The sequence below is a fragment of the Ranitomeya imitator genome, chromosome 5, assembly GCF_032444005.1.
Source record: "Ranitomeya imitator isolate aRanImi1 chromosome 5, aRanImi1.pri, whole genome shotgun sequence".
NCBI lineage: Eukaryota > Metazoa > Chordata > Amphibia > Anura > Dendrobatidae > Ranitomeya > Ranitomeya imitator.
Genome location: NC_091286.1, coordinates 11,831,149 through 11,852,798, shown reverse-complemented (window position 1 = coordinate 11,852,798; position 21,650 = coordinate 11,831,149). Strand labels below are relative to the sequence as shown.

Here is a 21,650-nt window from a genome sequence, read left to right as displayed (position 1 = left end):
GATCATTGTGTCGTTCTTATACGAGGTTAATACAGCGAGTTATGTATAGAAATGGTTTGTTATAACTCTAAGAAAGGGGAGCATTCAGCCTCTGAGTGAGGTCACCACAGGGGAAGTGTCTTGGTTTTGGGCTGGGAGATAAGTGAGTGAGACATCAGTCTTCAGGAGTCTTTTGTCCTGGGTCTAGCTACGAGACAGGGGTGTGATGCATCTAGATGTGTGCCCCTACAGCACAGCACACGGTCAGCCAAGAGATGAAATGATATGACCGAAATGTAAGTGTTTTTCAACTTTAATCCCATTTTTTTTGTAATTATACTGTACATACGATACTTGTTTACTTTTATAATACCTTTTAATACTTCTGCAAACACTGCCTACCTTTTTTTTGGAGTAAAATATATAAAATTACTAGCTTCGTTTCTCCTTGCTCTATAACATTTTGTCATGTCCTCTGAGGTGTATTACGCTACAAATCTGGGTTGGCTCCGGACCCGTTATAAATTAAGAAATCGAAGCTGGTGGCAGCGGATTTGTCCTGTGCGTTTGGGAAGTTTTGTAGCGACGGACGGCATTGATAATTATTGTTCCTGCCTGAGTGGGCGTAGTTATTTAGCCCTCGCTGCAGTGTGCTCATTAGCCAGTACAAAGCAAGGCAGCCTTTCTGGCGACTAATTATCCTAGGTGCAGTGCCCTGTCTGACCTGAGGGTAAGGGGGGCGCCAGAGATCTGCAAGTTCCAAACCAGAACTGGGAAGTGGGATATAGATAAATCCCCTTCAGAATGGAACCAGGGGCAACCAAACAACCCCAATTCATGACAAATTGGTGTGAGCGGTGGGGATGATAAAGGTATCCTCCCCGTGAACCGTGACAACAATCAAGACAAAACATTTGTCAAAGGCCCTATAACACGAAGGAGCACATAGCAGCTTGCATGTATGGAAGTCATATGGATCTTTCTTTATTACTCTGCTTTCACACTAGGTAATAATCATACAGTTTCTGCACGATGTATTGGTGGAAACAGTCAGCAAGTTATACACCACCTATAGCAACATTTACCTTGTGAGAACAATCTGGAATGTTTTATATCCTGCAATAAATGAGGCCAGTCGGGACAGACTTCTCTGTCCTGACCCACTAACTCCTATCAGCAGGGCACTGCCGCCGGGGGTGCGGAGGATGCGTGAAATCTGTGGGAAATATAATGACAGCTGTGGGATTAATTATATTGCAGGACAATAGCCCAAAATGAAGAAGACACAATGGACAATGGGGGAGATTATTACTGTAACAACTAAACAGCATAAGAAATACACAAAAAAGCACATCAAACATTTATCCTTTTAATGACAATTATTTCCCTTTTTCTACTCTCCTCTTTTCAGCAGCCATAATGGTTTTATTTTTTCATGAGGCTTTGCTTCATGCAGTACAATGTGTAATATTTTTTGCACTGTTTTGGGGTAAATATAAATTATGGTGTAACTTGTATAATTTTTGTTTGCGACTTCTACAGCCCCGGGGTCCCTGAGGCTCGACAGAATTAAACTCTGGGTTATAGGGTGATGGAAGTCTAGTTCACGAGAACTGCAGGGTTATAACTGGGACAATATAATGCCCCTACACCAGCCTTACCCATAGCTCTAACACCGGGGTCCTTGTACATATTGGACCCCTGCTGTCATTGACGTTTACCTTAATAATATGCATCACTGCATCATTGAAAAACACCAAATCCCTCGGAGATCCCGTCACGGTCTCGTTAAAACGGTTGTGAAATTGCTTCAGTTTTTCAGTCAAAACTTCTAAGCTGTGAACCTGAAATAAAAGCGATGATGGTGTGAGCTGTAGTGACGGAGCTGCAGCAGTCACACACTTTACGTCTTACGGTGCAGATATCGCTCTATCAGAGCTCACATTACCATCTCGTATACTTTTGGGGCTTCGATTACGTTGACTTCTTCATATTCAGCAGGTTCAGGCGCTTCCCTCAGAAAATCCACAAAACAGAAATCATGTTGTACTGCTGACACTAAGTGTGGATCCACCAGTTCTCGCAGGACTTGTGTGAGAGATTTATTAAACCAACCGTGGTCTTCACAACACACAAACCTGAAACACAGACAGACTGCACAGTTATGGTAATGACCAACAATGGACGCAAAAGGAAAGTGTCAAGTGTTAAAAGGCTTGACCAATGTTTCATGCTGTAAATGTTGGGGAACTTCTTGGTAGACCCATTTGGACAAGATTTCCTATAATAGCAGAAGATCATGGAGCATCTGCAGGAAAGGTAGGACATAGCACAGCGCCCCCAGAAATGTTGAGTGCTCCTGTAATGCTCAGTCCTGGCGATCCTTCATGTACAGAGACCCTACTCCCTGATAATGGAAAAGGATCTATTGGAGGGGCTGTTCAGACCAGAAAATCATTTCCTAGAATCTTTTTTCCTCACAACGTTCTCAGTGAAGATATCGAATGATACTTATGGAAAAAGAAGCTTCATAAACTGACCCAAGAGTAGCAATAAATGTCAGTTTCTTACCTGTCGGCAATAACTCTCTGACATTCATGCCTGAAAAGAGAGAGGAGGATGGGTGCAGTAGTGCACTCCTCTGCCTTGATAGCCAACATTCCTTGCCAAATTCGGGAAAGGTCTCGTAGACTGAAGATGTAGTGACATCTGGAAGGTGTAGGAAGCATTTTCACCTGTGGGATAATGAACCTCATGTATTAGATCAGGAGAGGACACAACGGTCACGAATGCAGTAATTCTGAAATGCGTCCGCTCCCATAGTCAGGGCACTATTACACTATGCTCCTCGGTCATTACCACAAGCATTCTGCGTGATGAACAGTTATGTGAATCTGGGACTTGAAGTTGTCATTTATTTGTTACAAAATCTTCTGAGTCAGTGACCACACATATATATATATATATATATATATATATATATAAATATATATATATACACACGTATATGTATGTGCACTTTCGCTTACAGTCCATATTTCTGATAGGAGACTATTTTCGGTATCACTCACCTTTGTCATTTGCCACACCGCTCTGCTTGCTGGCACCAATTTCTTTACCAAATTGCAGATTTCCCTTCTAAAGTTTCTACTGGAATTAAAGTGTCCGCAGCCTATGGCTCCTGTGAAACAAAGACGACATGTATGAATGCCGGAGACAACAGGTATGAATGTCGGAGACAATGGGTATGAATGCCGAAGACGACATGTATGAATGCTGGAGACAACAGGTAGAAATGATGGAGGCGACGAGTATGAATGCCGAAGATGACATGTATGAATGCCGGAGACAACAGGTATGAATGTCGGAGACGATGGGTATGAATTGCGAAGATGACATGTATGAATGCTGGAGACAACAGGTAGAAATGATGGAGGCGACGAGTATGAATGCCGAAGATGACATTTATGAATGCCGGAGACAACAGGTATGAATGTCGGAGACAATGGGTATGAATGCCGAAGACGACATGTATGAATGCTGGAGACAACAGGTAGAAATGATGGAGGCGACGAGTATGAATGCCGAAGATGACATTTATGAATGCTGGAGACAACAGGTAGAAATGATGGAGGCGACGAGTATGAATGCCGAAGATGATATGTATGAATGCCGGAGACAACAGGTATGAATGTCGGTAACGATGGGTATGAATGCCGAAGACGACAGGTATGAATGCTGGAGACGACGGGAAAAACGATGGTATAACATTTTTAGCCCACAGAAAATTGTGTAAACTGTAACAAACGCTCAGCTGTAACAAGTACAAGGTCGCTGGAGGTTTTCAGCTTCTGAATGCAGACAAGGGAACTTGAAAACACTTAGTACACAAGGGGCAGGCTGCAGTCACATTAGTGTATCAGATCTCATGCGAGAGCACCAGATGCGATATGATAATGACCCTCGGCTCTAGCTCTGCTGGGAGCGGGAGCCAAGTGTCCGTGATCTGTGCTCCGATCCTCTCGTATGGAGAAAGTAATGTCTTCATCTCCTCAGTTACTGGCGTCCGTGGGAATCACACTGCACTCGGGTGACATCCGAGAGCCGTGCTAATGTTTCACATGCACCTACAGACTCATATGGGTGTGTGCAATCCGAATCTAAGATGCAATTGCAGGGTGCTGCCGAATCGGCATGAGAAAATACTCGCAGATATGAGCTGCCCTACAGAGTAACATTGGGCCGAGTGCAATATGATTTTTTATTTGGACTGCACTTGTCCCTTTACATCGCAAGTGTGATCGAGCCCTCAGCCAAGACACTGCAGACAACAATGAGGAAAACACAGAAAAAAATAGTAATAAGATTTACCAAATATGTGATCAATAGATGCATCGGAGGGTGATGTACAACTGAAAATCATAAAGTGTCTCTTTAAACGCTGCGGGATGTCGCTCCGTCCTCCTCCCGGATGCACCATGGCCCCGATGATCTGCACGTCCACCAGAGTTTTGAATTCTCCGGGCTTCTCCAGGTTATACATTCCTTTCATTTCTATCATTTGGCGAATTACTTCACTTGTCGTCTGCAGCAAAAGAAACACATTATTAGCGGAGACGTGTGAGGTAAAGTCGGTCATAGAGGGGTCGGTCTGCCTCCGATCTGACCACCATTTTGGGATTCGATAAGTTAAAGGGACGTGATGCTACTTTTTTTAGGAAGGGGAATAAGGGGTGTCCATATCCACTGGCTAACACGGTACCAAGATATATTTCTTTCCTGTATCATGTCCTATAAATCAGTTATAACCAAATGAACGTACGGCGAACAATCCCCCACTTGACAAACTCACACTGGTGAGGGGCAATTCAAGGAATCAGTCTGATATCAGTAAAAATAAAATGCTGCTTTTATTTTAATTTATTAGTCTATTTGATAGAGGAAAATGGGGTTGTTCACCTGAATATTCATAACGATAAATATTTCTGCTAATATACCTGAATATATAGATTATGGTCTTACAAAGTACATGAGGCTTGTCTTCTAGATTTGGGCATTTATACTGCACATGCTAAACTAATAATGGTCAAAATAAAGTTTTCAAATCTGTTTTGAGGATAAAAGGTCAAAGGGCATGAAGCACAAACAGTTCATCCCAAGAAGAAGCTGCCAGGCGAAACCAAGGTTCAAGCGAGAACTTGCACGCTGAGTGTTTTTACTATCTTGCGAGTTGTTATTGAAATCGATTTGTGAGATAATAAAGTCCTTTTTTGGACAAGTGCACCTAGCCAGTTGCCATGCATTCAGATTATGTTTTGAGGTCTCTTAAATTCTGAAGATTTTTAAGGAAGATCTAACTGCCCAACAACGCCGCTACAGTCTCTTCAATCTATATGCTGAGACTGCAGATGTGGTGATGGAGGAGGATATTCTGAGGAGCCCAAAAGACCGTGGATGCGGTAAAGTGCATTTCATTTTTCCTCGTTATGGAAGTGATTGTTTTAAGTCTCATAAAGGATGAAGTTATTAATCGTGATGTATTAATAATGATCAGAACCAAGCACCTCACAGTAGATCAGTGATTTTTATAATGACATTTATCCTCAGGTTTTTACAGAAAATGACTCCTATGCTGCTCGCAGTGTGATCAGGTACCTGGTCTCCCCAGTCATTGACAGCCGGCAGGTTAATGTCATCAATGAACACGCTCAGCTTTCTACCTCCCGGAGGGCCGTATGTGCTGCCGAGGCGTTTCTCCACGAAGCTTTCCACTGCTCTCTACAAAACGTCGTGAGACACAGAATTCAATATGTAACTTGGAAAATAACAGCAGCGTCGGTGCTATACACCGGTCGCCTTCCCACCATCTGCACTCTGTCTTTTTTTCATGGTAAGAGCCTGGCATTTACTGCACAACCTCGAGAATGATCCAAGTGATTCTTGCTGTAAAACGTCTCTGACCCTAGAGCAGAGGTATCGGGGGTAAGAGACGCCGATCACAAAGGGCTGCTTCTGCTTTTGGGTGGATTATTTTCAAGCTCTTTTTTATTCTAAATAAATATAGTGTCCAGATTTTAGCTGCAAAAATAATGTTTTCATTCACATCCACAGATCGTTAAGACATTATTAGAGCAACTGCAAGAAACAAACTCCTGGTAAGATGTTTAGTGGATAATTTGTTAAATTGAGGCCGGACTATTAATTCAGAAGTCATCAATATTATAAATGATGATCACTTCTCCAAGGTTTATCCTCCGTATTACAGCAGCAGCACCAGGAGCCCCCGCAGCACTACTGGGCACAGGCGGCCATAGTTCTGGAGGTTAGGTCACACTTGCTGGGGATCTTTTATACTCTTATGTGTCTTACCTGAAAGATTGTGGGGTCAGTAGCTAGAGAGAAGTTTACCGATTTGGACACGTGCTCTTCTACGCTGTGTTGCTTCATGTAAGCTTTTATCATCACAGTTTTTCCGGTGGCCTGATCTCCAGTCAATAGAACGGCCTGAAAATCACAATCAGATCTGGTCAGCAACAGCTGGACACAAGCCATCCAGGAAGCCAAGGTGCAGGACAGCAAAGCACAGCCGTCACACGTCTATACAGATGGGAGACATCTTTACTCCGTGGATTTAAGATTGTGGATGTTTAGCTGCTTCTCACACGCTTCAGTCACCAAAATCATGAAATCTGATTAGTGGCCGACATATAATGTAACTCACCACACCTCTGTGAATTTATGTGAAAGCATGCCGTCTTACCTTTTGCTGTTTTGCAATCGTGTCCATCAGGAACTGAGTCCGGACAGTGTCAATATTAGGTACTAATATGGAGGAGTAATCTGGAATGCTACTGCTCGGACAGGAATAATGTGGCACTCTTTTGTTCCAGTGCTCCCAGTCACCTACAAATAAATGAGACTGGGAATTAGTTCAAGGGACTAAAATCTGGTCCATAATCACAAATTGTATTGTCAATACAGAGAATTAGGTGATTTCATCTCACCACTAGGTGGCGCTGACCACACAGGCAGCCATGACACTCATATAATAACCATAAGTAGAGCTCCACCATCAGTAGTGGCGCTGTACAAAACAAAGACAAGAATCTACTGAATAGACTGACACACAGACATTTCTAAGGCTACGTTCACATTAGCGCTTTGCGTGTTTGTGTCGGGCGACGCAGCGGCGACGCATGCGTCACGTCATGCGCCCCTATATTTAACATGGGGGACGCATGGACATGCGTTGTGCTGCGTTGTGCGACGCATGCGTTTTTTTGGCTGCAAGCGTCGTGTGCAGAAAACGCAACAAGTTGCATTTTTCTTGCGTCCAAATTTCGGCAAAAAACGACGCATGCGTCGCAAAACGCAGCGTTTTTGCGTGCGTTTTGGTGCTTTTTATTTGCGTTGTGCGTTGCGTCGCCGATGCAACGCAAATGTGAACGTAGCCTAATAGAACAGTAGGAGGATACAGGACTCTGCTCAGAGGAACCTCCTGACTCATTACATGTGCTACACGGGACACTTTACAGCGATCCGCAGCGCAGTTTACCGTTTTCATCAACAAGGAAGTCAAACATTGACTGTCGAGCGCCCACATCTGCTTCTGGTAAGGCCAACTTGCACTTATGGTTTCTAAGGAAGACCTCAAAGTGATCACGACAGTCTTGTTCCAGAAGAGCCCCTAAACTCCACATCAGGGCGAAGATGAAGAGTCTGTGAAGACGGCCGTGGTCCATCACGCTGTGCTCAGCTGTTGTAGACGTGCAGCCCTCCAAGATATTAATGGACTGCGGGAGGAAAATAAGATGAACGTTCACATGGATGACAGAGAGTAGTTGACGGGACATTAGAGAAAAGGAAACACACAAATGTGATGCGAATGACATAAATCCACTTTATTGATGTACATGTTGTGTGCGTCAGCACCGTACACAGCGTCTTCACACTCTCATCTGGGTGAAGTCTCAGCACCATCATCCGGCCAATATGCTACGGCACCGAGTCATCAAGACCAGTGTTGTTCCCGCCAGACTTGATGAATGGACGTGCACATCTCTTATTGAGTCAGGAGCATCTGAAAAGTCCAGTTTAGGACTGGAGTAAGATTTCTGGGGTCACGAACGCTGCCGTTCGCCATGAATCAGACGCTGTGGCATTACGCTCCCACCTAAGCTTCACCCATATTGTTGGAGTTGTGTGTGAAAATGGCAAAAGGCTAAACATTTTTGCTAAACTTGAAGTTGCACAAAATGTTTGCATCTTATCAAAGTTTTTTACGCCAGAATTCTAGGTTAAAGAAATTTCCATTTACATTTTGAAATCTACAAATAAGAAGCAATTATTTTTTTTCCCTGAACGATTTCATGCACAATAAAGGAGCGTTCTGGGACATATTGTTCAACCATTTCCATGACACAGTGATCATGAACAATGAGTTATTCGAAACTTACCAATTGTCTACTCGCATAAATCATCCTTTACACAGTAAACATTGGGGCCTAATCAATCAGGTAAAATAATAAGATGAGTATTCGTGGGGGGAGAAAACACCAAGCGTAGTACCTATCTATACTAAAATGGCATAAAATAAGCTAATCTCATGAAATAATAAACCCCGCTGTCACCTGACGTAGGTGTCATAGACACGTACAAGAGTGGAGGGAGGTGCTCAGTATAAGAGCGGGCAGACATTCACCTGCGTGATATAACTGCACTCCAGAAGCTGCATTTTGGGATGAAGTTTCAGACTCATGAACGTATACGCATCCTGAAAGACTTCATCATACAAGACTTGGAAAATCTCTCTCTCTTCGGCAGGACGCTTCTTTAGCCAAGTCTGTGGAAGGAGAGAAGACATAAATCAGTAAGAAATCATTAGTAAAAATCGCAGTCTCCTCTACGCTGGGAGAGGAGCGGATTAAGGCGGTGTAACGGTACCTGTAATACTGGCCTCCAGGGGAGGACTGATGAGCTGAGGAGGACGATGCCCACCCGAGACACTGTCCCTGGTGACGCGTTCACTATGCTATCCACCTCAAATAGCAACCTGCAGCATGGAGACATTGGGATGCGGTCGCTGTTTGCCAATGTGAGCGTTTTCTCATCATCCAACACAGAATTCAGGTTCTCAATCCATATGGGATCTACAGGACCATCCAGGACAATCCAGACATTTTCACCTAAAGGTAAGCAATACATTTCCAAACAAACAGATACAAAAAGAAAACATACAAGGTTCACAGCATCCAAGTATTTTAGCAAATAAATTCAGCTTTGGGGACATAATTCAGCTTAGAAGATGATTGAGGAGATGAAAGGTAAGAGTAACAGTGATACATAGAGGATGTAGAAGACAAGCGCTTCAAAATTTATTATGAAATATGACAAAAAGTACAAAGTTGTAACCAAACATGAACGATTTTGGTAAAAAAAAGTCAATTTCCTTAATCATTCTAGTGTATAAAAGAAGGGAAACCTGGAGTCGACCAGCTGCTGATACCTGTTTTTATTTTCTGAGTCTTCCTCCACAAGGCAGAGAATATTCCATCCTTCCAGTCATTGGTTGCAGTGTCCAGGTGTCCAAACATCTGAGGGGCCGTAATGGCCTTCGGGTTGATGCGCAGCTCCCGATGTGGAAGCCCACCCTCTGTCAGGGCCTTCAGGAGCACATTAATAAGTGAGGACTTTCCAGAACCACTTGGGCCCAGCGTCATCAGGCCGTGACGCACTTCAGAGGCTTCGTACAGCTGTAAGACAATAAATTACCAGATGCTGGTCAGATCATCCCACATATTTCTTGAACACTTTTTCTCCGAGGGTATGGCATAGTAGAAGTTCCTGCTGGCACAACGCGCTGACAACAGATCTCAATCACCCCTAGACATTGTACATGGACAGCCGTACACTGACCGCTCATCCCAGGGATACCGTCAATCTTAAAAGCATGGCATAAGACTCATTCTCATCATTAAAATGGAGCACTTTGACAAGGTGTCTGATCAAAGATGGGTGAAGACTTAGAGGGGTCTGATTACCAAAAGATGATAACTTCAAAATGCTCCGTTGGGATGGATTAGTGGTCACCAATGTGTCACGGCTCCATTATTTCTCTATGGGACATCAGGAAAAAGCTGGGCACATTTCTCGTCTCTTCATCAGTCCCGTGGACAATGAATGTAGCGCTGACACACATACACGTCCACCGGTGTATTCCAACCAGGAAGTTCAGCGCCCTGTTATTGGAATTGATGGGACACACACCGCTCTGCAAGTAATCACCTATCCTGTGGATAATAATTTCTAATGGAATAACCCTTTAACTCCCTTCCCTGCAGCCGGCGTACATGTATGGCACGTGTCCACGGAGTATTAGCATTACACAGCCAGCAGTGACTGGAGCTGGTGATGATCATTGCTGTTTAACCTTATGGTGGCAATTACATGGCGCAAACTGGCGGCGAGATGATTACCACGCCCTTTGCCCCTTCGCCCATATAAATCAACCAGCGGGTGAGATTTAAATATACGCTTTGCTCACTCACATCATACTGACTTTCAGGTCTCCGGATCCTCTTTACACAGCAATGAAAAACAAACCAAAACACAATGATGGAATTACGTTTTCTTTAACATTTCACCAGACTTTTCACATTTTCCCATTTTTCTGCACATTTTATGGTAAAATGAATGGTGTCACTCAAAACTACAATTTGTCGAGCAAAAAACGAGCCCATATTCAGCTATGGAGACAGAAAATAAAATTTTTTATGACTCTTGGAAAAAGAAAAAAATGGAAGTGCACAAGCAAAAATTAACAATGGAGGGAAGGAGATAAAAGGTGCTGTCCACTCCCTGATAACACAGCTTCACCAATGCAGGACCCACATTAAGATAAGCCAGCTTCTACTCCCCTCCTGCAGCGGCGCCATTCTGGTAATGTCGGCACCGCGGTTCCTGACGTTGACGTGACATTGTTTTGTGACTTGTCGGCTGAGGTGCGGCCGATCATTGAGTGCAGGCGACAAGTGACAACGTCATGTCACTGCAGGGCACAGTGGCACCGACATTGCAGGAGCCAAGTATACACTGTTGTTATTTTAATTTTGGTCCTGAATCGATTAACTGTCCGGCGGTGGACATTAAAAATCACAACATGAATTGAAAGCCTTGGGTTCAGTACCTGGACTAGTTTATGGTTCCAGGGCGGGTGATTGATGAGTCCAGATATTGTCACTTGATTAGAAACTGCCTTCTGAAGATCGATGTATGAATTGCTGTCTGACTGGAAGCAGGGAAAAAGGTCGCCGATCAGACCGTGGAAGAGAGCTTCATCTTCTTCAACCTGGGAGGAAAGCGACAGAGATTTTACAAGAATTCATATTTTCACCCCAATGTCTTGTCCCAGATAGTACAATCAGCTTACAGCTGCCCCCGCTACAGCAGTGATGCCCCTCTGACTCTGCTCCCGCTCATTGTCTGCAGTGACCACTACAGCGCTGCAGCCAATCACTAGGTTTACAGATTCCATACTGACTACATCAGCGTTAGTGCTAAGCCCGATGGAGATAAAAAAACAGAAATGTGGGAAACTCCATAGATAAAAAAAAAAACAGTAATAACAAAACCTGACTCCACATCTCTCAATATAAATGATGGACAGCAATGTGCAAAAGTTTTAGGCAGATGTGGAAACAATGCTGCACAGTGACAAGCTTTCCAAAATAACAGTGCTAACTGTATTTTTATCAATTAACAAAATATGAAAGATTAATGAGAAATGTAAATCCCATCAGTCCTAGTGCCTGGATCCCTGGGTATGTCATATGTCTCCACCATCTATACTGGAGGATTTATTGATTAGGACACTTTGTCCGGGATCCCAGTAGGTTCTGACGTGGATCTGCTGCGGTTCTCGCTGTATGATCTCTTCTAGTGTTTCATTTTTCTTCCGTGCTGTGCTAGTACACTACAATACTGGTATATGACACATCTATCATCACTTTCAGGACTCCTCTTTCTTAATTACAGTGACTGGATGTTGGGGGTGACTTTTTGAAAGTGACAAGTGTACCTAGAAAAAGTGATGGAGGTGACGGGCTGCCACCAAATATCCACGTGATTCACATTTCTCTTTTCTTCATTCACTTTGCTTTTGGTTAATTGCGAATACACTTTTAACACTTCTATTTCTGAAAGCTTCGCACTTTGCAGCATTTGTTTCACACCTGCCTAAAACTATTGCACAGCATTGCTGCCTCCGTGTCACTATAACTGATGTCACTACAGATATTACTGCCGCTTGTCTCATCTGTTGTGAATTCTGTGGTCAAGCTCCCTCCTGTGGTCATGAGTGGTACTTCGGCTGGTTCTGTCCATGAGCTTCCTCTGGTGGATGTGAGTGGGGCTGCGGCTTCTGAGTTTCCTTCCTCAGGTGACGAGGTTAAGTCGTTAGGTGCTGCTCTATATAACTCCACCTAGTTCTTTGTTCCTTGCCTCCAGTCAATGTTCCAGTATTGGTCTTGCTCTCTCCTGGATCGTCCTTGTGGCCTGCATAAGCTAAGTTCTGCTTGTGTTACTTTTGTTTGCTATTTTTTCTGTCCAGCTTGCTATATTGGTTTGTCTTGCTTGCTGGAAGCTCTGGGACGCAGAGGGAGCACCTCCGTACCGTTAGTCGGTGCGGAGGGTCTTTTTGCGCCCTCTGCGTGGTTGTTTGTAGGTTTTTGTGTTGACCGCAAAGCTATCTTTCCTATCCTCGGTCTATTCAGTAAGTCGGGCCTCACTTTGCTAAAATCTATTTCATCTCTGTGTTTGTATTTTAATCTTTACTCACAGTCATTATATGTGGGGGGCTGCCTTTTCCTTTGGGGAATTTCTCTGAGGCAAGGTAGGCTTATTTTTCTATCTTCAGGGCTAGCTAGTTTCTCAGGCTGTGCCCGAGGCGCCTAGGTCTGGTCAGGAGCGCTCCACGGCTACCTCTAGTGTGGTGTGATAGGATTAGGGATTGCGGTCAGCAGAGTTCCCACGTCTCAGAGCTCGTCCTATGTTATTAGTAACTATCAGGTCTCTTTGTGTGCTCTTAACCACCAGGTCCATTGTGGTTCTGAATCACCAGTTCATAACACTCATCGTGTAAAGTATTCTCTTCGCCCCAGATAGGCGGCTTCTTAAACTATAAGTATCTGAGATCAGGACTCACCATTTACACATTAATCACATTTACACAGGACACTTACCAACTTGCCAAGGTTCATGTCTCGCAATGCTCGCGCCACGATACCGGCTTCACTCTCCTTCCATCTTGCTCTTTTCTGTGACCTCAGTGTTCTCAAAACCGACAGGATGTTTCTCAATCCAAAGTCATAATGAACCTTAATAATGATATATTTCACCGATTTACAATAATCCGTACGGGGGCATCCGCATACATTAAAGTGCACTGATAGCGTTCTAGGCAAACAGAAAACCACTGGCAAAAGCGTTTTTACAACAATTTTTTTCAGCCCCTCACAATAATTACAGGAACAAACAAGTACAAATCACACATGCTACGATCATATCTCATTATATAGACTGAGTTGGGAAAACGGAAAATCCACATAAGGGAGCAAGTCCTGGGCTCAGTGCAGAGGAGACAAGGTGAATATTTCATCACATACTCATTAAGGAATTCACTGAAAAAAACTTTGCACCCGGTAACAAAACAAAGCTTGGGGTAAGGCTTCGTTTTATCACACTGCAGCGGTCGCACATGTTTTGTGTACAGAAAATATGAAGGAAAAATCTCCAAACGTATAAGTGACCCCATTATGTAACCCATGAATGAAAAGTTTACAGCTTAACAATTTTCACGTCTTGTACGCCACACGGACACATTCAGTGATTACTGGTGTACGGGCCCAGAAAACTGTTGTCATGACCCCAACCCAGGCATAAGTTAATGGTCACACACACACATTATAAATACACTGCTCAAAAAAATAAAGGGAACACTTAAAAAACATAATGTAACTCCAAGTCAGTCACTTCTGTGAATTCAGCCTGACCAGTTATGAAGCAACACCAATCGTGAATGAATTCCTCCTGCTGTTGTACAAAAAGGAACAGACAACAGGTAGAAATGATCAGCAATTAGCAAGACAACCCCTATAAAGGAGCGGTTCTGCAGGCGGTGACCACAGACCATTTCTCTGTTCTAATCCTTTTTGGCTGTTTTGGTCACTTTTGCATTTTGTCATTGCTCTCACCCCTAGAGGTACTGTACAGTAGCATGAGGAGGTGTCTACAACCAACAGAAGATGCTCAGGTAGTGCAGCTCATCCAGGATGGCACATCAATGTGAGCTGTGGCAAGAAGGTTTGCTGTGTTTGTCAGCGTAGTGTCCAGAGGCTGGAGGCGCTACCAGGAGACAGGTCAGTACACCAGGAGACATGGAGGGGGCCGTAGGAGGGCAACAACCCAGCAGCAGGACCGCTACCTCTGCCTTTGTGCAAGGAGGAACAGGAGGAGCAGTACCAGAGCCCTGCAAAATGACCTCCAGCAGGCCAGTAACATCCTTGTGTCTGCCCAAACTGTCAGAAACAGACTCCATGAGGATGGTATGAGGGTCCGACACATTGCAAAGCGATTGGCATTTGGCAGTGAATACCAAGATTGGCACATTCAACATTGGCGCCCTGTGCTCTGCACGGATGAGAGCAGTTTCACACTGAGCACCTGTGAGTCTGGAGACGCCGTGGAGAGCGATCTGCTGCCTGCAACATCCTTCAGCATGACCGGTTTGGCAGTGGGTCAGTAATGGTGTGGGGTGGCATTTCTTTGGAGGGCCGCACAGCCCCCCATGTGCTCGCCAGAGGTAACCTGACTGCTATTCAGTACTGGGATGAGATCCTCAGACCCATTATGAGGCCATATGCAGGTGCACTGGGTCCTGGGTTCCTTCTGATACATGGCAATGCTAAGCCTCATGTGGTTGAAGTGTCAGCAGTTCCTGAATGATGAAGACATTGAAGCTATGGACTGACCCGCCCGTTCCCCAGACCTGAATCCGATTGAACACATCTGGGACATCATGTCTCGCTCCATCCATCATGTCTCGCTGTTGCACCACAGACGGTCCAGGAGTTGGCGGATGCTTTAGTCCACATCTGGGAGGACATCTCTCAGGAGAATATTCATCAGGAGAATGGCCAGGTGTGGTAGGGAGATCATACAGGCACGTGGAGGCCACACACACTACTGAGCATCATTTCCTTGTCTTGAGACATTTGCACTGAAGTTGGATCAGCCTGTAACTTCATTTTCCACTTTGAATTTACGTATCGTTCCAAATCCAGACCTCCATGGGATATTAATGGTGATTTACATTGATTATTTTTATGTGTTAATGTTCTCAACACATTCCACTATGTAATAAAGATTTACAACTGGAATATTTCATTCTGTGATATCTAGGATGTGGGATTGTAGCATTCCTTATTTTTTTAACTCAGTGTAATATATACACATATACACACACACGGTTACCTGTTTTGATAACTGTTCTTCACAGAGATTATATAGGGCATGACATTTCTGAGACAAGGACACGTTGTACAGAAACCCGTAACTGGCGAGCTTTACTCTCAAAATCATCTAAAGAGCAGAACTAAGATTTAGTACATCTGTTCAGATATAAGAAAGGCAGGGGTCATTAGCTAACAATATTCCATTCAATAGATCGGAAGGTGGAAGGTTTTCTGGATAATCAAGTGATCTAAGAACCCATGAGCTTGTGTTTGACCCCACTAGTTCCCCCTTTTCCTGTAGGATTTCTGTTGCTTTAGCGGTGAAGGTAAGCGCCGTCAGGTCTGTAATGTCTGCTCTCGGTAGCAGAAGCTGATATTCGTGTTTGCTATGTCTATGTCCCCAATGACATGAACAAGAAGAAGTAATTACATTATTCTGCACAAAAATCACCTGTCTGTCAGGTACCATCAAAGAAACTGTTCTAAACTGTATCTTCAGATTCTCGGGGAGCTCCTGTCGCCCGCCATATCCTGGATTCTAGGGGACACAAACATGCAGTTTTGTGGCGTTCCCAATAATTGGATAGTTCACAAAATGAGAAAAAGGAAGAAAAAAAATTACCATGGTTAAAAATAATCCACACTCTAGATTTAGGTTGACAATGTCCCCATCACTGAAAATAAACTGCTTTCTTAATTCTTTTCGTGCGGTGAGGACAATATTAATCTGGTGCGCAGCCACTGACAGCACCTGGAAATCGATACGGTTGAATTCATCAAAACAGCCCCAGGACCCTGATTGAGCGAGGCCTGAAAAGGAGAAAAAAGGAAAATATCTGCAACTGGTGGATGGGAATCACATGTGAAAAAGCAATAGCGCAAATATTGTAATAAAATAAAGTGAAATTGGTGCAGAAACAGGATGTTTGTTTTCTTTCCACTCTCTGCATCACGTTTGGAAGACTTTTATGACTCTGTGTTCATTTTACAGCATTTAAATGGCCAAAATACAACTTAGCATTTTTGCACTGAAGATCCTAGAACACTGATACATTGCATCAAAGAATAGACGAAGGCCCCAGAGACGTCAGGCAGCATCAACTACTTGAAATGTTGTAGAATATTTGTACAACTCAAATCTGTGCAAAGATTTAACAACTTTTGTCATTTCTTGCTAGATCCGGCCAGCCGCGCCTGGGTGGGAGGAGATGCATCCAGCACAGCTGACAGATGTGGTGTAAACTATGACATGGATGTGCTCCAGCCCCCGAGTAGTGTAACGTTTCTTGCCGTGGTGCATGGTAGTTGAATAATTAAGGGAAGCATCTCATTCCAGCACTTATTTTGTTATGGCTGGAATACAAAACCCCAGCCATACTAAAAAAAAACAAAAAGTGAGAGTAGACTAGGAAAGCTTTATATGCATTTTTTCAATCAGGAATCCATGTCTGGATCTAAGAAGTGAGAGCAACTTCTGTTACCTTTAAATATTCTTCCTAGCCCCCTGAAGTCCATCTGATCAGAACAGTTGAACACCAACACGTATTTCCCCAAAGCTTTTCCCATGTCCTTCACAGTTTCCGTCTTCCCAGTTCCAGCAGGTCCGACCACAGATCCTCCCATGTTCATTGCTGTAGCATGAGCCAGCGTGATGTAACACCTGCAAAGGGCGGAAGAAGGCGAAAGTCGGGGAACTAATTATCGGCTGTACAGACCCTGTGCAGTGACCACTCACACTCGCACGTGCAGACTCCAGAAATCTCTACAAAAGCACTCTTTACAATAGGCACAGACCCGAAATACAGACAATTCACACAACAGCCAGAATCTGAAGAGGAATCCTGAACCCCTTTAGGCCATTTTTCATTTTCCTCCCATCCTCCTAGTCATAGTTTTTCTTTTTCTTTTCCACTGACATACGAGGGCTTGTTTTTTGTGGGCAGAGTTGCAGTTTTCAATGTCGATGCTCTACCAGATAATGATGTCAAAAACAAGAAAAAATATCCACGTGTGGTGAAATGGAGAAAATTATGCAATTCCTCCACTGTTTTGTACAATTACATCAATATGGAAAACTCAACATTTTTGAGATAAATAAAGACATTTCCAAAATAAAAAGGAGATGTTTGTGTACTCACTGTAAAATCTTATTCTCCGAGCCAATCATTGGGGGATACAAGACCATGGGTGTTATGCTGCTTGCCACTAGGAGGACACTAAGTAAACACAAAGAGTTAACACCTCCTCTGCAGTATACACCCCTTGACTGGCCAGAAACGACTCAGTTCGGTAGTAAAGCAGTAGGAGTATAAGAGAAAAACAAGACAAGTAAACTATGTCAAAAACTGAGAAACAAACCACAACAACAAACAGCCATAGGCTAACAGGGTGGGTGCTGTGTCCCCCAATGGTTGGCTCGGAGAAAAAGATTTTACGTTGAGTACACAAAAATCTCCTTTTCTCCTATGCCTCATTGGGGGACACAGGACCATGGGACGTCCTAAAGCAGTCCCTGGGTGGGGAGCGATTGCACTGCTAAACCCCATGTATCACTGGCTTACTGAGAGACCGCTGTCTGCAGAATGCGCCTGCCAAGGGCAGCGTCTGCCGAAGCCTGGGTATGAACGTGGTAGTGCTTCGTAAAGGTATCCAGACTGGACCAAGTCGCAGCTTTACAAAGCTGTTGCGCGGAAGCCTGGTGCCAAATGGACCAAGAAGCACCGACCGACCGAGTCGAGTGCGCATTAATCCCTGCTGGGACAGGGGCGTTCCTGACACGATAGGATTCCTGAATAGTGGAACGAATCCACTTGGCTAGAGTGGCCTTTGAGGCGGGCAAACCTTTCCCGTGTCCCTCCGGGAGCACGAACAGGACATCTGACTTCTGACTTACGGAAGGGAGCCGAGCGAGATATGTACCACCGAAGAGCCCTAACCACATCCAGAGTATGGAAAGCCTTCTCGATACGAGGGGTTGGTGCCGGACAGAATGATGGCAAGACGATGTCCTCGTTTAGATAGAAGGAGGAGAGGACCTTAGGTAGGAAGGAGGGAGATGTTCTCAAAACTACCTTGTCTGGGTGAAAAACCAGGAAAGAGGGACGGCAAGAGAGAGCCGCCAACTCCGAAACTCTCCTGATTGACGTAATCGCCAGAAGAAAGACCACCTTCCAAGAAAGGAGGGTGAGGGAGATGTCCCGCAATGGTTCGAAGGGGGTCTCCTGCAGAACTCCGAGAACCAAGTTAAGATTCCATGAAGCCAATGCCATTCTATAGGGAGGGACCACTCGGGAGACTCCTTGGATGAAGGTTTTGACCGGCAGTCTGGAAGTGATCTTCCGTTGGAACAGAACTGACAGTGCGGACACTTGACCCTTGAGCGAGCTTAGGGCAAGGCCTGACTCCAGACCTGATTGGAGGAACTCCAGAATGGACGGAATGGAGAACACCAGGGGAGAACGTCCATGCGCCTAGCACCATGAGAAGAAGGTGAGCCAGGTACGATGATAAATGCGCATGGATACAGGTTTCCTAGCATGAATCATGGTAGATGAAACCCCTGGAGAGAATCCGGCTTGAGCTAAAATCCAGGATTCAACGGCCATGCCGTCAAAGACAGGGCCCTGGAGTTCTGGTGGTAAATTGGGCCCTGTGAAAGGAGATCCCTGCGATCTGGAAGCCGCCAGGGAACATCGGCGACCATTTGGACGAGTTCCGTGTACCATGCTCGGCGCGGCCAGTCCGGCGCGACGAGGATTACCAGTCTCCCCTCTGCCCTGATTTTCTTGATGACTCTCGGGAGCAGAGGAAGAGGAGGAAAGATGTACGGCAGCTGGAACCGCTGCCATGACAGAACCAGTGCATCTGCTCAGATGGCGCGAGGATCGCGGGATCGAGCAATGAACTGGGGAACTTGGTTGTTGAGCCTCGAGGCCATGAGATCCACATCCGGCGTCCCCCAGCGAAGACAAATCTGCTGGAAGACTTCCGGATGGAGGGACCACTCGCCCGAGGCAAGACCTTGGCGACTGAGGAAGTCCGCTTCCCAATTCTCCACACCCGGAATGTGGATCGCCGAGATGAGGGAATGATTGGTCTCGGCCCAGCGAAGAATATGGGCAGCTTCGCACATGGCTGCCCTGCTGCGGGTTCCCCCTTGCCGGTTGATGTACGCTACGGCCGTGGCGTTGTCGGATTGGATCCTGATGGGATGTCCTACGAGAAGGTGATGAAAATTGCGTAGGCCGAGCTTGATCGCTCGAATCTCCAAGACGTTGATTGGGAGACGAGACTCTCGCGTGGACCAACGACCCTGTGCTGTGTGGTGATTGAAAACCGCGCCCCAGCCCAAGAGACTGGCATCGGTGGTCACCACCAACCAGCGTACCGGAAGAGAAGACCTCCCTTGGTGCAGGGAGGACTGTAGCATCCACCACCTGAGGGATTTCCTGACCTGTGGAGATAGGCGAAAGCGACGGTCGAGGGAAAATGGACTCCTGTCCCAGGCTCACAGCAGAGCCTGTTGCAGAGGACGGAGATGAAACTGCGCAAATGGAACTGCTTCCATTGCGGCCACCATCTTCCCGAGGATGTGCATCGTGAAGCGGATGGAGTGTGGGACTGGGCGGGAGAGATTGCGCGCCCCCTGTTGTACGGACAAGACCTTCTCTGGAAGGAGAATGACTAACCCGCGGGAAGAATGCAAAATCATGCCCAGGAAGCAGATTTGCTGGGCTGGCACCGGAGATGATTTCTCGAAGTTGATTTTCCAACCCAGGCGAGAAAGAGAATCCACGGTTATCCTGACAGACTCTGCGCATGCAGAGTGGGAAGGCCCTTTGATCAATAGGTCGTCCAGGGACGGAAGAACTACCACTCCCCGAGCGTGAAGAATGGCCATGACAGCTTCCATGACTTTTGTGAACACTCTGGGGGCAGTGGCGAGTCCGAAAGGTAAGGCCACAAACTGGAAGTGTTCGTCCTGGACTGCGAAGCGCAGGAACTGCTGATGAGAGGAACAGATCGGGATGTGGAGATAGGCGTCCTTGATGTCTATGGATGCAAGGACCTCTCCTCTTTCCAGAAACGCGACAATGGAACGGAGCGAGTCCATTCTGAAGTGTCGAACCCGTACGAACTTGTTTAGCAGCTTGAGATCCAGGATGGGCCGTAGAGTCCCGTCCTTTTTTGGGACCACAAATAGGTTAGAGTAGAATCCCCTGAACCTCTGGTCTCGAGGAACCGGAACGATGACACCGTCCCTTCGAAGCGCCTGTATGGCCTGGAGATGTGACGCCCTTGCTTTGGGGGGAGAAGACTGGAGGAAGCGCGGAGGGGGGATGGAAGAAAACTCAATCTTTTATCCGGAGGACACGAGGTCTCTGACCCACTCGTCGTGGACGACCGAGAGCCAATTTTGGCAAAACAAGAGAAGACGTCCGCCTACTCTGTTGGTGTCCACCGGACACGACGACGAGTCATTGAGTAGAAGGTTTAGTGGGTGTGGATGCCTTGGAGCCAGAGGGTCTCGGTCTGGGCTTCCAGGAACGGTTAGGTCTGTATGAGACTTGGGGATTTCTGTCTCCCTGCCGTCCCAAACCAGGGGAAGAGGAGGACCAACCGGAGTTGTTACGAAAGGATCGGAATCGAAACTGCTGTTGATTCCGAAAGGGCCGTGTAGGTTTCTGCTGAGGAAGGAATTTACTCTTCCTTCCGATAGCATCAGAAATTATTTGGTCTAGCTTTGCTCCAAATAAATGGCCAGCGTGGTAAGTTAAAAAAGTCAGCGACTTTTTAGAGGCAGAATCTGCATGCCAATCCCTGAGCCACAAGGCCCTTCTGATGGAAAATGCGTTTGCGGCCGCTTGAGCTGCGCAATTAGCCGCATCTATAGAAGCGTTGACAACAAAGTCTCCAGCCTGAGCTATCTGGTTAGCGAGTCTGGCCGCCTCTGGGGGAAGATTACTGCCGTGGACGGTAGAGGTTAACACCTCTCCCCAGGCAACCATTGTTTTAGCCACCCAGGTAGCCACAAAGGATGGAAGGAGTGCTGCTCCTGAGGCTTCAAAGACTGAGCGAGCCAGGTAGTCAATTTGACGGTCAGAAGGGTTTTTGACTGATGAACCGTCGGACAAGGAAAGGATTGTTTTGGATGCGAGGCGT

At 45.6% G+C, this 21,650-nt stretch overlaps 1 protein-coding gene across 1 annotated transcript in view; it reads right to left on the bottom strand.

The window, feature by feature from the left end:
* Window positions 1–21,650, bottom strand: part of DNAH8 (dynein axonemal heavy chain 8) — a 239,106-nt gene that overhangs the window by 104,295 nt on the left and 113,161 nt on the right. The window contains exons 29-47 of the mRNA XM_069726468.1: window positions 16,970–17,148; window positions 16,111–16,298; window positions 15,940–16,026; window positions 15,508–15,615; window positions 13,218–13,352; window positions 11,165–11,326; window positions 9,485–9,731; window positions 8,923–9,164; window positions 8,681–8,821; window positions 7,535–7,772; window positions 6,740–6,882; window positions 6,349–6,483; window positions 5,635–5,757; window positions 4,351–4,564; window positions 3,051–3,160; window positions 2,551–2,714; window positions 1,928–2,117; window positions 1,701–1,823; window positions 1,065–1,195 (exon numbers count right to left, since the gene is read on the bottom strand). Of these exons, the coding sequence (XP_069582569.1) occupies window positions 1,065–1,195; window positions 1,701–1,823; window positions 1,928–2,117; window positions 2,551–2,714; window positions 3,051–3,160; window positions 4,351–4,564; window positions 5,635–5,757; window positions 6,349–6,483; window positions 6,740–6,882; window positions 7,535–7,772; window positions 8,681–8,821; window positions 8,923–9,164; window positions 9,485–9,731; window positions 11,165–11,326; window positions 13,218–13,352; window positions 15,508–15,615; window positions 15,940–16,026; window positions 16,111–16,298; window positions 16,970–17,148 (3,060 nt within the window). The remainder of the gene's footprint in view (window positions 1–1,064; window positions 1,196–1,700; window positions 1,824–1,927; window positions 2,118–2,550; window positions 2,715–3,050; window positions 3,161–4,350; window positions 4,565–5,634; window positions 5,758–6,348; window positions 6,484–6,739; window positions 6,883–7,534; window positions 7,773–8,680; window positions 8,822–8,922; window positions 9,165–9,484; window positions 9,732–11,164; window positions 11,327–13,217; window positions 13,353–15,507; window positions 15,616–15,939; window positions 16,027–16,110; window positions 16,299–16,969; window positions 17,149–21,650) is intronic.